At 36.1% G+C, this 17495-nt stretch overlaps 1 protein-coding gene across 1 annotated transcript in view; it reads right to left on the bottom strand.

Annotated features, from left to right (window-relative positions):
• ECT2 (epithelial cell transforming 2) overlaps window positions 1-8746 on the bottom strand; it is a 60474-nt gene extending 51728 nt beyond the window's left edge. Inside the window, 6 exon segments of the mRNA XM_032407197.1 lie at window positions 229-318; window positions 1728-1910; window positions 3679-3771; window positions 3879-3958; window positions 5282-5433; window positions 8610-8746. Of these exon segments, the coding sequence (XP_032263088.1) occupies window positions 229-318; window positions 1728-1910; window positions 3679-3771; window positions 3879-3958; window positions 5282-5411 (576 nt within the window). The 5' untranslated portion in view covers window positions 5412-5433; window positions 8610-8746.
• Between the last annotated feature and the right edge of the window lie 8749 nt (window positions 8747-17495).

Consider the following 17495-nt stretch of genomic DNA (forward strand, 5'->3'; position numbering starts at 1 on the left):
GTAATGAAGTCTTTCTCTTAATTCATATGCCTGCCAGCCTAAACAAAATGTTTCTTTACAAGGCTCTTCATAATGTTTCTTCATAAAATTTAAAATAGTATATTCATAAATTCTCCTTCAATATGTTTAAAATAAAACCATGATATAATTAACCCCCCAAAAAATGTCAATTTAAATTTATTTGGCTGGAAAAAATATTCCTTGAATAGAATGTTTTAAAATACTTACTAGTTCTTCTTTTTTCCTAAATCCAGTAAAGCATAGTACTAGATTCATCATGCTTGTACAATAGAGTGGACGACATGAAAAAGGCAAAGGCTAAATAAAGGACACAACAATTTTAAATCTGTGAGTTTTCTTTATAGTAGAGAACAGAACACATCTTTCTCAAGCTAAAACATATTTCCCCCTCTTGCCAATCAACTTTGTCAATCCAAAGATTTCTTGCATTTTTCAATATGCAACAAAAAAATAGCAAAAAAAGATTACAAGTTTTATAATACAAAAATCCCCCATAACTCCCAATTTATATTTGACACACACAATCTAAACACACTTTACTACTGGCAAATTAAACATATTTATATGCAAACTTTCAGTTCTAAAATATACTTTGACTCAAAGTTTTATGTGCTAGGAAAAATTTCAGACTCCATACACTATTGTAAATGTTTCCAATTAAAATTCCAATTTAAAACAGTTCAAAATATTTTATAATGAACACTATGTAAATTACACATATACTTGAACCAAATATGATTCCAATTTTTGAGCTAAAAAAAATGGAAATAGTAAATAATTTAACCAACAGAAATAGATATATATACGTATGTATGTATATATATATATGTATGTATGTATATATATAAATAATAGGAAAAGAATGGTTAAAAAAGTAAGTATAGATATATAGTTCCCACCATTATGCAAGATTATTTAACAATTTTGGTCTTTAAAAGGTTTACTTGGTTTTTTGAAAGCAACACTTCTGAATCAAAACAGAGAATTAAAGATTATCATGCACCTTACTAAGTATCTATAACAAAAGAAGCACAAAATTGACCTATACAATTTTAAGTTAATAAGGCAAGTTTAAGAATGGCAAAACATAGCAACAAAACCAAAGAATACAGACTAACTCTACTACAACTCTAACACTGAAATGTTATTTAAAAACAAAAAGCAGGGGCTCCTGGATGGCTCAGTTGGAAGAGCATGCAACTCCTGACCTACGGGTTGGGAGTACAAGCCCCACACCGGGTGTAGAGATTACTTAAAATAAACAAATAAACTTAAATTTACAACCCAATATAAAAAAAAAAGCTAAAATAATTTCTTTAATTTTAAGCCATGCAGTAACAAATAAAAATGGAAATGTGTACTTATTCAGTGGAAGAAAATAAGTTTATATATGTATATACATTTCTGGAACCCAAGTTTAAAAAATTATTTCTCCCAAGATACTGCAGGTATTAAGATATATATGTGTGTATGTATACACACAAATATGTAATTGTCATTATTTAACTTTCAAAAGTCTTAGATTTTCACTCTTAAAAGTTACAATAGAAAGATTTTAAAAACTATATTAGAGTAGCCAATACTATCCCTATTCTAAATCTTACATACTCCCAACAATTAACAGGATGTTTCTGCTTATGAATTTTCACAAAATTCATTAATAAAAATTTAACCTTGAAAGTCATAATAAATGTATATTTTCTTACCTCTCCTTTTTGGGCACAGTTTAAGATAACTGGTGGTCCAATAATTCTATAATCAGTCTTGTGTAACTCATTAAAAACAGAATCCTGGAAGTCCATGACTATGAATACATTTTCAAATTCTGGAGAATCCAAACTTTCAAATTCTTCCGGTGATTCCATCTTTACAAAGGGCACTTTAATTTCCTTGATTTTTTTCAGGTGGTTATTAGAAATAAAAATTATTTATAAATTACAAAGTTAATTTATGTAACTCTAAATATCACCTAAAAATCAATTCACTATCAACACTTTTTTATATTTGTAGTAAACTTTTAAATCACACAATGAGCATTTTACTTAATAGTAAACAGCCTTATTTCTTTACTATTTGTTTTTTTATATATACATTTCTCCATCTATACTGATATTAAATTTTGAATATTAATATTATAAAGGCATAACTTTGGACATGACTTAGTCATTATAAATCATCTAATACACATATAAAATTAAAATGATTTTTTTGAGAACACACATTTTGATAGTAAGATGCATTACAAAGATATCCACTATTACTTTTTATTCTCACCAAGAAAATGATGCCACACTTAACAGTTCTTCCTGCATAAATCATCTTCAGAATGTTTATAGAAATAGAAAAAATACTATGGCACTTAGTATCTACAAAAAGGGTATAGATTAACTTAATCATTTCAGGATATATGAGGGAAATAAGAGAAAGATATGAAACATGTAGGTAGCTGTTATGTGGCAAACGTAGAATATAAAAAGGCTTTCCTGTTTAACAATTTATAATGTACATCTATGAAAAAGAATGAACATATTTAAGTACCTGTATGACTCCTATGCAAAAAGAACAGAACCATTTAAAAGAAAATCCTGAATAGGTCAGAATATTGTTTGGGCTTTATTTGCTAGGCTGATGTGATGAGCTGAATTGTGTATCCTCGAAATTCACATTGAAGCCCTAACCCTCATACCTCAAAATGAGACTGCATTTGAAGACAGGGCCTTTTAAGAGGTCATTAAGGTTAAATGAGGTCACGTAGGTAGACCCTAATCCAATCTAATTCGTGTACTTACGGGAAGAGGAAATTTAGACACAGAGTTATCAGGGATGTGCATGCCCAGAAGGGCCATGTGAAGACACAACAAAAAAGTGCTGGCCATCTGCAAGCCAAGGAGAGAGACCTGAAGAGAAACCAAACCTGCCAACACCTCGATCTTGGGACTTCTAGTCTCCAGAACCTAGAGAAAATACATTTCTGTTGTTTAAGCCACCCAGTCTCGGTATTTTGTTATGGCAGCCCTCACAAACTAATACAGCTGGTATATAGAATTAGATATATTTCATATGCTGAGACAAATTCCCTGATGACTGTCAAATTATTGTGATTTATATTTTTTAAGATTTTATTTGAGAGAGAGAGAGAGAGTGTGTGCAAGCAAGCAGGCAGGGGGGGCGGGGAGTCTTAAGGAGACTCCATAACAATCGTGGAGCCCAACCCAGGGCTGATCCCACCACCCTGAGAACATGACCCGAGCCAAAACCAAGAGTTGGACACTTAACCGACTGTGCCACCCAGGTGCCCCTGTGATTTATAATTTTGGAAATAAAGCAAGAATTTGGAATAAACATAAAATTAATGGGAAAAAAAGAAGCTAGAGTTTAAAGAAAAACATCAGACCTTTGTGAATATATGTGTGCCTTTTAAATTTAACAATGCCAAATTACAGTGTAAAAAGTTCATTACTTATAATATATACCATAGTTTGGGATTTCAGAAACACCCAAATTTTTAAAATAAATATAAAAGATTCTGTTCATCTAGCTTCAGAGTGCACAAAATATACCTTGTGCCTAATTTAGGCCCAATCACCATTAAGTGGAATTTAAGAATACAATCAAGAGTAGTGCAGCATGCCACATGCAATGAAATGCTTGACCTACCATATTAACAACACTTTTTATTAATTTTTCATCCGACTTTCCAGGACAACTTTCTCTTATCTTTATAACAGGGACTTCCATTATTTTAATAGTCTGTGGAAAAGAGACTTAAGTATAAGATTAAGAAAACTATAAAATTACTTAAACACTGATGGAAGAAAGATAGCCTTTCTTAAAAAAAAAAAGCTAAAATTCCATACCTTTAAAGCTTTTATAAGTTCTTCTTGTTTTCCAGCTTCCTGAACCAGTATCAGTCTCGTTTCAATTTGAGGCATTTCTTCTATTAAAATTAAAAATGTTTAAATATGTTTATCAGGTACTAATATCAAAATCAACAGTTCTTAATCCCTCTTTTCGCTATATCTGGCATGTTTTTCCATCTTTGAGGAGACTCCTAACTTTCTCTAAAATTAAAATGACTTAATTCTCAGTTTATTTTTTAAAATTTGGCCATCTATCACTTTAGAGAAAGAAAAAACAAATTGCCACAAAGTATACAAACATTAGCACTCCTCCTAACCAAAAAAAGCATTCACTATCTTGCACAGCCATCCTCTTCAACAGTGCATGCAACTTCGGGACAGACCCATTTATATAGTTGCTAAGGGAATAAGTGGCTTTTCACCTAACCAGTCATAACTGGGTAAATTCTAACAGTGTTGCAGCTAGATTGCCCTCACACACAGAAAAAGCAATATTCAACAATAAGATGCTTTCTCCTTCAAGCTGAGAAGCATTAATCCAAACAATAATCAAAAATCTATACAGTATAAATGGCTAAAATCAACAACACAAGAAACAACAGGTGTTGGTGAGGATGTGGAGAAAAGCAACCCTCGTGCACTACTGGTGGGAATGCAAACTGGTACAGCCACTGTGGAAAATAGTATGGAGGTTCTTCAAAAAGTTAAAAATAGAGCTACCTTATGATCCAGCAATTGCACTACTGGTATTTACCCAAAGAATACAAGAACACTAATTCAAAGGGATACACCTACCACTATGTTTATAGCAGCATTATCTATAATAGCCAAATTATGGAAGCCAAGTATCTATCATCAATTGGTGAATGGATAAAGAAGATGTGGTGTATATATAATGAAATATTACTGAGCCATGAAAAGAATGAAATCTTGCCATTTGCAACAACATGGATGGTGTTAGAGGGTATAATACTAAGAGAACTAAGTTGGTCAGAGAAAGACAAATACCATATAATTTCACTCATGTGAAATTTAAGAAACAAAACAAGCAAAACAAAAAAAATAAGAGAGAGAGACAAAGCAAGAAACAGACTCTTAATAGAGAACAAACTGATGGTTACTGCGGGGGTGGGGGGAGAGTTAAATAGGTGATGAGCACAGGGTGATACACAGAAGTGTTGAATTACCATATTGTACAACTGAAACTAATATAACACTGTATGTTAACTGGAATTGAAATAAAAACTTAAAAAAACTACAAAGAATACACAATTCTGTCAACAAATATTTACTGAATAACCGTACTCTAGCTTAACAGTATTACAGTTAAATTCTAAATTCCTAGTCAGTTTAGGATTAAAATAATGATTTGGCGTTTTAAAGTTGATTAACAGGTTTACCTTCAACATATGAAGCAGATCGAATAAATACATTTTCCTTAGAAATTTCAGTAACTTTAGAATCAAAAATAGAGGAGTCTGCCAAGCTTGTCCTCCCAGTAGTAGATGTTAATACACTATTGTCAGCCATTGTTAGTACTCTTCTACGTTGGCTGAAAAAAATAAAGTTTGAATAAAAATACATGAGCATTGGGCAAAAACATGCATTAGAGGCTCTACTTTTATATCTAGAATTTATAAAAAGTATCATTACTCATTTTTCTTAATACTGAATCAAAGAAATGTCAATTAACTTCTCTGAGCCTCTGTTTCCCCTTCTGTAAAATAAAGATACTACTACCTGACTCATAGGAATATAGTAAAAATAACAATGTATGAAAAGTACTCAGAACATTACCTGACATATAATGAAAATTCAAGAAGGTAGTCATAAATATTCTATCTCCCTCCTCCTCTACCCCTTTGCCCTCAACCAACCCATTTTCCTATCTTCATTTACAATACTACCATCATCCCTCAAATAATCCCTGTCAAAAACTATATCTATCCTTACCCTTTCCTCTACTCTATTTTGCCTCCCCTAAATTCCTATCAATCCTATCTCAAGTACTCTGGGACCTCATAGGGTTGGCTCTGATTATTAATTTATTGCCAAAACAGCTTCAAATTTTAGAAAAAAAGAGCTGAGACCTGGCCCCACTTCTCTATGGTCAATGTCACAGTGGCCACTTGGTCAAATACAACAGCTCCAAACAACTTTATCATCAGTTTCTTCAGATCACTCTCCACATTGTTGCCTGGGTTGTGGTCCTAAAAACAAATGTGACCATATCACTTCCCTGCTTAAGAACTTCCATGAGCACTTTTCCCTATAGGGTCAAGTCCAAATTCACCAACAGGTTTACAGTTTGGTCCTAGCCTAACTCTTCAACCTCATCTCCTGTTTAATTCCCACAGTCCACATATACTGTATGCTCCAGCCACAATGTATTTCTCAGCATTTTTCAAACACAGATCACTATTTACTCCACACACCTATTTACATTTAATAGTACTCAATTCTCCACCCAGCACATCTTTCAACTCCCAACCCACTGCTCTTGACTCATCCTCTGTGGATGTCTCTGTATATCTCATACGTAAGTAGATTGCTCTCTTATCTGTATTTTCATATTACTTTACTATCATCTCTCCTTTAAAAGATATAACAAGACAATTACGCATGGGTTCGTGTCAGTATGGCTCTGGACATTAAAGGATTTTTTTTTTTTTAAGACTTCCAGGACTTAAGAATTGAAAGGTTAGGCTAACAGGGAATAAATAAAAAGTTAAATGAATTTTCATCAATTCAAATCGAGGTCATTATGTAAGTTTATTATCTTGAAGTTAATTTCCAGAATATTGGGCAAATATAAAGAGGAGGCCCTATCTTTATCTGGTACATGTCTGACCTACTGTACCCTCTCCTACTTTTTTTAGGTTAATAAAATATACAAATATCTTCCACCAGCTTTTTATCAAAGTAATAGTTTAAATAAACTATATGCTGTGGAGAAACAGCATATAGTTAAGGTATCATTAGCATCACTTCTAGATGGTGATATTAAGTAGTGCGAAGATGAGCACACTAATAATATCCAAAGACCTAAGCATAATTGTTAGGCGCACACTTCAAAGCCAGGCAACCCAGCCTCCTGTCTCAACTCTGCACTCAGTTTCCACAACCAAGAAAAAGATAAGAAACAACTCAAATCCAGTTGTGATGAAAACTGAATAGATGACATCTTAAAATGAGTGAAAATTATTAACTTTCATAATATTCATAATGTGGACATTTTTAATTGTCCTACCATACATCCATATCAATCATTATTCTAAAGCTCTCCAAAGGAATGCCCCAACAGTTGTTAATATGAGTCTCTATTTACAATCAATGACAAATTCTATCCAGCCCTTATTTTTTGTTGTTAAGTCTCCTACACTTAACGGTTTCCAGTGAAAAAGAAACGCCTCTACAAAGGCTATCATTCAAAGTTCCCTTAAAAGAACCTTAAAAAAGGTCAAGAGATGAACTAACATACTTTAAGGAATGAAGGAGATTTTAATAATCAAAAACATGAATTTACATTTTTCTCCTATGCCTGTTTAAAGGCCAACAAAATAGGTAATTAAAAATTAAAATTGTCTCTGTTAATACTGTATATGATCAATTTATTGCTGAAATAGCTTCAAATTTTAGGAAAAAAGAGAGTTGCATGGAAAGTTGATGACAACACCCAACGCTCTGATTACAAAAGGAAATACACTAATCACTTTTTCACATTCATGCATTCTGTAAGCTTGTAAGACAATAGGATCGGTGTTCATAAACCTATACAGCTTATTTCTCATCCAAGAACATAGTCAAGCAGCTTTTGACTAAATAACACATGCCTCTTTTCATCCCAAAGAGAAAATCTGTCACTTAAACAAATACTCACTTTAGTTTCCTTTTACTTATTTTTTTAGGCAATCACCTTTCAGAGGAGCTAAATGAAATACTGGATATGATGGTAGTGTTACTAACAATAACATTAGTGTTAACATTATAAACATTATCGTTAATATTTATTTAACGCTTAATATGTGGCATTGTTCTAAGTCTTTTACTTTTATTTACTTAATCTTTGAAACCATCCTAAGAGGCACGTACTACTCCTGTCTCCATCTCATAAAGAATCCTAGAAAAGAGAGGTCAAGTAACCAGCTCAGTCAATAAAATAGGGATTCAAACCCGGGCTGATTCCAGAGCCTTGCACTTTTTTAACCACTAAGCCAAACAAATCTGTACCGGGGAGGAAGGCGCACGCGGGGGGGTCGGGGGGGAGGGTTAGGCGGAGGCCGGAATGGGCTGGCGTTTTTAAAAACTAAAAAGTAAACCTCCTACAGAGAAGATACCAAAAAGAATCCTAGAGTGAAACCACTAAGCACTCTGAGATAAGCCCCCAAAGGCAGCAGCTGTGGGCCGCCAGAACCGCAGGGACAAGGCGGCTTGTTGAGACCACGCTTCCCAACTCCCTCCCTTCATCCAGACATTCTTGCGGAAGAAATATCTCACCAGGTGAGAGATGAAGATGCCCAACAACCTGGACGACTTCGGGATCCCACTGCGCTCACTGCCCAGCTGTTGGTAGTGCGGTGGGGGAGTTCCCAGAGCCAGGAAGCCTGAGCAGGGGTGCTCCGGAATTCGCGGTCATGGGGCGGGGCAGCCAGACAAGAGAAGGGGCCCACTGCTTCGGGGACGTTGGCCCACTCCCACCTCCCCTACCCACATGCACAAAGTCCTCACCACTCTCAAAAAACGCCTCGGAAGTCCACCTGTTCAAGCACTGATTCCCCTTACTGGTACCGCCATTCCTCGCGGGTGTCAGCCACAACCAATTCAAAAAGTAAGCCTCTTTCTCTAAAAGCCATGCCGATTGGCGCGTGATGTCAACCTCCTTCCCATAGGCTGCGGTCTCCAGAGGGGCGGTGATTGGCCACTGCTCTCCGCCCACCTCCCCGCACGCGCCGATTGATTGGTTCTGCGTGTGTTTCAAATAAACCTAACGGCTCGCACGTCGGAACGACAGGAGTTTGTAGAGAAGTGCCCGGATGTGACCGGGAGATGGCAGTGGTAGCTCCTGGGCTTCTCTGGGAGTGGCAGGTGTGTCTGAGGCTACCGCTTGTTTACTCAATAAACTTCCCATTTCCTGAGTCAAGTTTGAGTGGATTCCTGCCCCCCCACCCCGCGCCAGCTTTTTTTTTAAGCGTCACTAAATCCTTTAAATTAGTGCCCCCACGGTTGAATTTTTTTCACTGCTTGCTGGGAGCTGAAAGATTTTCCTGCTTGTGTGCTTTCTGCTTTAGGAATGTTATTTAAAGTAGGCTTCAGAGGTTTTGACTTTGGTTGTTGGCGTGGCGCTGCCATGGACAGGGAGGGGCTCTCCAGGTGGACTTCAAATCAGCAGCCGCTTATTTAAATTCTAATGTATGTAAGCACTGCACTGGTCTGAGGAATTTCACCTGTGATTAGAATACATTCTTAGTGTTTCTCGGACTTTTTTATGTATATATATATAAGTTTACACTTGAACAAATGTAAAAATATGTCAGGAGATTCTAGAATCTCCTGGAGCCAAAGTAAATTGCTTCTTGTTGCCTCCTCCGGCCACCGTGAGATCTTTTCTTTCCTGTAAAGTCTAGCCAAGAATTATCGATTGTCCTGTAATTACTACAGCTATTGTGAAAACTATTTTATTTTCTTCAATTTCTAAATATGATACCCTGTAACATTATCTCTTAAGAAAAATACTTCTCTCCCCCCCCCCCCCCGGTAGGTTTTGCTTAGTTCCCACCTAATCACTGATTTAAGTAAAAGAAGAAAAGGAAATCCGTTGCCCAAATCTTAAATCCCAATAAGAGAAGGAAAACTTGCACTCTGGAATGGAACACTTCCGACCATGTCAAACAGATGAGAATTTACAAGTTTTCCTGATTTTGTCAGGCCACTTTAGAATCACTGAAAAGTGTAATGTAATCCAAAAGAATGCGTGACGCAGTCTGGTAATTATTGGTTTCCCTGTTTATAACTGAAGAATATTTGCAGTCTGCCCTTCATTATAATGCTGTGATAACCGTTAAGGCAAAAGAAAAGAAAAATAGTCATTGAAATTTCACTTTGGAATGTGCTTGCATACTTCAATCAGGGTGTGCCCAGCATTCCAAAAATTCTCACCGATGAAACATATTAAGCTAGTGAAGAGAGCAGCCTATTTCCTCTGTGCACTGCTCTGTTAAAGTGGCTTTGCACCCAAATCTAATGACCATGAGGTACCATCACGCAAAATGTATACCAGCCTAGCAAAAGCTATACTTGATTTCTTTTAAGGGATATATGGCAATTTTACTAACAAACAGGCAATACAATCTTCTTCCATTTCATAACCATGTAACAACCTCCTTTTACATTTCCTATCCATGTAACCTCAAGCAAGTTACTTAACCTCTCTATGCCTCAGTTTGCCCTTCTATAAAAGGGTCTAATAGTACTTCATAGTTTTGCTGTGAGGATTTAATTAATGTAATTAAAGTGGGTGCCTGGCAGGCTCAGTCCGTAGATCTCAGGGTCGTGAGTTAGAGCCCCACATTAGGCATGGAGCCTACTTTAAATATATATATATTTATATATAAAATATATTATATATATATATATATAAAACATATTCTGGCATGTGGTAAACATGCAAGAGAATGTGAGCTGCTAATATTACTACTACTTTTACTACTACTGTTATCTCAACTTAAGGGGCCCTGTAAATTGCCTGATGGGACTGATGGTTCTCTACATTGCCTTCTCATCCCTGACCCCAGGAGCGATGGCACATATGCCTCCCTTTGCCCCACCCTACCCCTGCCACAAACTACCACCCTCTCCAACCAAGCTCCAAGCTTGATACAGCCAAGACCTCCATTGCTTTCTTTCCCTACCAGAGAGAGGACAATTTTTCTTCTATACCAAATCTATTCTTCCTTTTCTCCTTAAGGAAATCCTGCTGTGCTGTGTTCAAGACATGGCTCTCTTGCTGCTGCCCTTGGCCAGGCTTTTGTCCCCTTCCAAGGCAGGTCCTAGCTAAGATTCTTTACATTAAATGTTAGCCTCTTTCCCCAGGCCCCTTCACTGGAAATACACTTATTAAATTTATATGTCAACCTCTGTTTGTATAGGGTAGATAGATAAATTAAAATAAGGAGTAACTTGAAAGAATAAACCATTAAACAATTTTTATGTGTCATCCACAACTCCTAGGATACCAAATGAACAGGTTTCAGATATAAAATACTAAAGAAATTTAACTGAATTTAAGTACTTAGTAGTGTATGACATATTTTCCCCCAAGCAATAAAACAATTTCTAAAGATGGGGGATAAAAATTTTAGATGTGGAGAAAATGAAATGTGAAAGATAGAACTACTGAGATTCTTCCTTTAGAGGATCAGCTTTCCCACCTCCATCTTCAAATTGGGTGACAGTCTGGACTCTCTTTCTTTACCCCTACAGCCTTGTGCCTCTTCAAGTTTATTCCCTCTTACTCATATTTCCTCTTTTTCCCCCATGCCCTCACCCTCCATCTCCATCTTCTTTCAGCTTCTTCAGAGCAGCAGAGAATGGGAAGTTAGGTAAGTTAATTTTGAGTTACGGGATATCTTTCCCCACCTCATACTTACCCTAATAAGAACTAGTATATCTGAAAAATTATTAAATCTGTTGCAATAAATGGGCAATATCTGTTGTAGTAGACTTTGATTTTATTACCTAAAGCTGTAATGAAATATATTACAATTTCTAGATTTTATTTTAAAAATGTGAAATGTTGGGGCACCTGGGTGGCTCAGTCGGTTAAGCGTCTGCCTTGGGTTCCAGTCATGATCTCAGGGTCCTGGGATCAGGCCCTGCATCATTGGGCTCCTCCGGGGGGGGGGGGTCCCTGCTCAGCAGGGAGTCTGCTTCTCCCTCTCCCTTCCACCCCCCTCCCCACCCCCGCCCCACTCATGCTCACTTGCTTGCTCACTCTCTCACATAAATAAATAAAATCTTTAAAAATTTTGTAAAAATAAAGTGCTTTCATATGGAGTGACAAAAAAAGTTTTAAAATGTGAAATGTTATCAACCAGTAATTCTATTTTATAGTAAATTTAAATACTTCATCGTAGCTTTATTCGTATGAATCATTAGGCTATAAATCACTTAACATAGATTTCCAAGACTATACAAATTTAGCACTTAAAGTTTCACTTGAACAAAGAGAATTAGCTTTGCTTGATGGAGCAAGAGGTTTCCAAATATGATGAGACCATTATTTCAAATTATGTAATTTGATTAAAAAAAATTTAGATGTGGAAAAAAATCTCAGCTCGTTAGTCTCATTTTTATCTTACAGAAGAATTTTACCAAGGCCAGCACTACAGAGGTTATATTCCTTTGCCAAGGTCACATAACTAGTCAGTGGCAAAATCAAGATCAAATGTTTTATTTTCATTAAGCTATTCTATCTTTATTAAAATATTAATATTTATATTTTACAACATACTTATAAAAGTATCAATATCTTTATTCATAATGCTTATATTTATATATATATGCATATATATATATATATATATTTCTTTTTTACCTTTGAAAGCCTTAAGATACTTTCAATTACATAAGAGCCTTGTTGGTCTTGTTTACCTATGTATCTTCAGCACCTAGCAACAGTTCCTGGCATAGGTGTTTCATGAATACATTGTAATTGATCCCTAAGAATACACATTGCTTTCTAATCCATTCTCCACCTGGATTCAGAGTGACATTATGCAAATACAAACTCATCGTCTAGCGCCACCTCTTTAAAACACTTCAATCCTACTAGGCCTTCAATCCTTCTACCTACATTTCCAGCTTCATCTTACACCATGTTCACTTTCTTTAAATTCTATACCTGCTTTCCTTCTCAAGGTTTTTTGCACCTGCTCCTCTCTCTACCAATCCCTCCGATACCCAGTCCTTTAACCTAGAGTAGGCGACTTCTATTCATCCTTTAACATTTGCTCACTTTGCCACTTCTCGGAAGGTCTTTCCTAACTACCCACACTCTCAGAACCGTTTTAACCACAGTACCTAGCACACAGAAGGCACTCAACTACATATTTGTTGAAATAACAAGTAACTCAATGAATGAAGGAATGAACTTATTTTTATTATAATATCAGTGATGTTTTTTCCAAAGATACTAAAGAAAGTCCCTCTTATTTTTACTTTTATCTAACCCATTATTTATGACAGTTTTTCAGGAAAAATTAAGTGGCATGTTTCCAAAATTAATAAATTTACATCAAGGACAAAATAATTTGCATCTTTGATATTCAAGTACATTACCCAAGAATTGAATGACTTTTGTACCACAGCCAGTCCAGCTATGAGTGGAAGAGAGTTAATGCTAATGGTATTGAACTGATTCAGGTAAGACTTTGTAGTTTATGAACATAGGCAATTATCCATATCAAAAATTCAGTTTTCCTACAACCTGCACCTTTATACATTATACACTGACACTCAGAAATTACCTCTTCCACACTATCAACTAACTTGTAAATATCTGAGGTATTCTAAAGTAATACTATCTGCCAGTTTAGTCTTGACAGCAACTTCATCTTTGTAAAGTAGTATTTGCTATGGCAACAATTTGAATACTTTGATTGTACTTAGCAGTATTTTTGTTGCTGCTGTTCAAATGAATGGGAAAAAATGGAATTGTTAATGCAGGTGAAATAAAAATGGAAACCAGGTCATCCAAAAATGGTGAATATTTGACCTCAATTGTATGCCCATTTGCAATAAGCAGTTTAACTGTGGGTTTAACAATGAAGGAAAAACTACATGTAAGAGGGGCATCTGGGTGGCTCAGTCGGTTAAGCAACTGCCTTCGGCTCAGTTCATGATCCCAGAGTCCCTGAATCGAGTCCCATGTCCGGCTCCCTGCTTCTCAGGGAGTCTACTTCTCCCTCTGACCCTCCCCTCTCTCGTGCCCTCTCTCTCTCAAATAAATAAATAAATAAAATCTTTTAAAAAAATTACATGTAAGAAATAACAGAAATTCATTGGGAAAATTATTTAAAACATGAGATTTTAAATGATATTTAAGTGCACAATGCAACTCTATATAAATCCTATGTGTAGAAAAAAATTAACTATGAAGAAATAAAAAAAATGTTCTTACTGTTTGTATCTGGCCAATAGCATTTGAGATTATTTCTCCCTCTCCTTTCCTTTTTTTTTTTTTTTTTTTTTTTTGGTAATTTTCAAATATTTTATCATCATGTTTTAGTGGACAATTGTTTTCCTGGCTGTTCAGCATTTAACCCTTCGTTCCTAATAATAGTCTGATTTCCCTTTTGAGAAATCCCTCATGGAATGTGGTTTTAGTAAGAGGTAGTGCTTCTCTGTTACCACAGGTATGAATGGGGCCGCATTCTTCCCATGATTAAAGCTCTGCCAATCAGATGCTCTCTTCATAGGACTTTGAATGTTTAGCATGTGCTGAAGATATGGAAAGGAGTAAGGATCATATGCATTCCAATAGCAACAGCAGTGTGCAGACCAGAGTCTTTGAGTCCAATAATCTTTGCTAGTATTTCTATTACCTACTACTCCTCCTCTCTGGCTCTTGCCCATTGCCCAAGGTTGATCCTTACACAGATTCTGCAAAAAAAATAAATAAATCTTTTTTTTCCTTCAAGATAGAATTGATTTCTATTGCTTGTAACCAAAAATGCCAAGATATATTGCTTTTACAAATCCAAATCTTGTCGGCTCTACCTTCAGAATACATCCAGAAGCTGACCAGTTCTTAGCCCTTTTGTAGACTACCATCTTCCCTGACCTGAGTTATTGCAGTAGCTACTAACTCATCTCCTCAGTTTCACCCTTAAACCTCCGCTGTCTATTCTCAGTAAAGCTGCTGAAGCATTCCTGTTAAAACATAAGTCAGATCTTGTCACTATGCTCAAAAGCCTTTAATGGCTTCCCATTTCTTCCATTCTAAAACCAGTATTCTCACAATAGACTTTATGGCCCCAACACAGTCCTCACTGACATCATCCTTACTCCTCTCCCCTTCACAGTTTTACTTACCGCTAGCCACCTCTTTGCTGCTAGCCAGCCTTTTTGCCTCCTCCTGTCAGGAGCACATGGGAGGCATGCTCCTAAGTCAAGCTGTTTCCTCTGCTTTTATGTTCTTCTCTCATAAATGCATGACTTTTTTCCCCTTTTCCTTCAATTCTTGCTCAAATGCACTGTCTCAATCAGCCTAGGTAGCTACCCCAACCAAAACTGCAGCCCCTCCCCAAACACCTCTGGTCCCCTTTGCCTTGCTCTTTTTTTATTTCATAGCCATTATTATCAGCAGTTATGTCATTGATTGTCTGTCTCTCCATACTAGAATGTGAGCTCCATGACAGCAGAGAGTTTTGTCTGTTTTGTTCCCTGGTATATTTCCAGTAACCGGGTCAGTACCTGTCACATATTAGGTACTCAAATTTTTTTGAAATAAAGAATAAGCAAAAAAAGAAATGAAAAATGAAAGGGAGGATGGGAGGAAAGATTTTAAAGTTTCTAAATATTATTTACATATTATAATGACAATTTGGTCATTTATCAACTGTCTTCAAGCTTTTTTTTTTAAGTTTTCATTTAAATTCCAGTTGGTTAACATACAGTGTAATATTAGTTTCGGGTGTACAACTTAGTGATTCAACACTTCCATATATCACCTGGTGCTCATCACGACGAATGCACTCTGTAATTGCCATCACCTATTTCCCCCATGTCCCCAACCACCTCCCCTGTGGTAACCATCAATTTGTTCTCTATAGTTAAGTTTTCAAGCTTTTTGAATATTTCTTCAAATGAAACATCACAATGAACTCCCATATATAAAACATCTAAAAGCCAAGCTGAATTGAAACAGGGGAAGAGGGGTGCCTGGGTGACTCAGTCGGTTAAGTGGCTGACTCTTGGTTTATGCTCGGTTGGTGATCTCATGGTGGTGAGATCAGCTCCATGTCTGGCTCCCGCTTTGGGCTCTGCATTCAGTGGGGAGTCTGCTTGGTTTCTCTCTCTCTCTCTCTCTCTCTCTCTCTCCCTCTGCCCCTCCCCCTGCTCACACTCTCTCTCTATCTCAAATAAATAAATAAATCTTAAAAAAAAAAGTTAAACATATGATTGCATAAGACCCAGCAATCCCATTCCTACATGTAAGAATCTTTGAGGAAATTTTATTCATGATCGCTAAAAACTGGAAAAAATTTAAATGTATAGCTTTAGCGAATGCATAAACAGATAGTGGTACATCCCAAACATGGACTACTACTAAGCAATTTCCATGCAACAAGAAGGATGACTCTCAGAAGCATTATGTTAAGTGAAATAAACCAGAAACAAAAAGCTAAGTGTTGTATGATTCAATTTATATGGCATTCTGAAAAAGACAAAGATAGGGACAAAAATGCAGATCAGTGATTGACAGAGGCTGAGGGTGAGGAGACAGGTTTACTACAGAATGGCACAAGAAGACTATTGGGGATAGTGGGAGTCCTCATGTCTTGATTGTGGTAATAGCTACACAAATGTATACCTTTGTCAAAACTCATGAATTTTCCATATGTAAGTAATACCTCAATGAACATACTTTTAAAAAGAACAAAATGGAATCTGTTTTCCATTTTTAAAATTTTCTAGAATGGGAAATGTAACAGTTAAAATCCAAAATTAATGGGATGGTCTAAACAGTAGAATGTAGGTGTCAGAGGAAAGAGTCCATTAACTTGAAAAGAAATTAATAGAAATTATTCAATATTGACAACAAGATAGAAAAATGTTGGATTAAAAAAATGAGAGCTTCAGGAACCTGTGGGAAAACAGCACATATAATTGGAGTCCCATTGTTAAGAAACAATGGCCAAACATATCTCAAATTTGACAAAAGACATAGATAGCTTTTGCCAGAAGAAAAAGTTTCTACTTCCAAAAGATCAGCAAACCCAACTTAGGATAAATACAAAGAAAGTCTTGCATATCATAGTCAAATTGCTGAAAGCCAAAGAGAAGTTTTAAACCCATGATGACTGAGCTACTGAAATTGTAGCAAGCATATGGGACCAAGTAAACTGTGTGAGATGCTAAGGACCAAAGAGCACAGACAGGAAAAGCAATTCCATATTTTAGACAATGGTAAATGAGAAGAAACCTAAAATTCGGGCAGTTGCATGATTCCAAAAGTTCTTAACCTTTGCCCTATAGTGAATTAACTATAGGTCCCAGTGCCTTTGAACTCATATCCCGTAAGCTGTAAATTCCTGCACTAATAGATATGCTATGAAGTAGTTTGTGAGTTTTTGTGAGGACTGTATAAAATAATATTAGTGTTTAGAATAGTGCACTGAAAGCACTCAATAAATGCTAGCTATTACTCTTATTATTTATCTTACAAATATTTATGAGGTACTTATTATACACCAGGCACTGTACTAGGCACTGGGGATACAACTGAGAAACAAGCTGATGCAGACTTTGCCCTCATAGAGCTCAGTCTAGTGAGCCCTATCTAAACAATCCCTATTTCATCCTACCACCTTTCTTTTTGTACAACTGGAGTTC

Source organism: Phoca vitulina, unplaced genomic scaffold (genome assembly GCF_004348235.1).
Source record: "Phoca vitulina isolate PV1807 unplaced genomic scaffold, GSC_HSeal_1.0 scaffold8, whole genome shotgun sequence".
NCBI classification, from domain to species: Eukaryota; Metazoa; Chordata; class Mammalia; order Carnivora; family Phocidae; genus Phoca; species Phoca vitulina.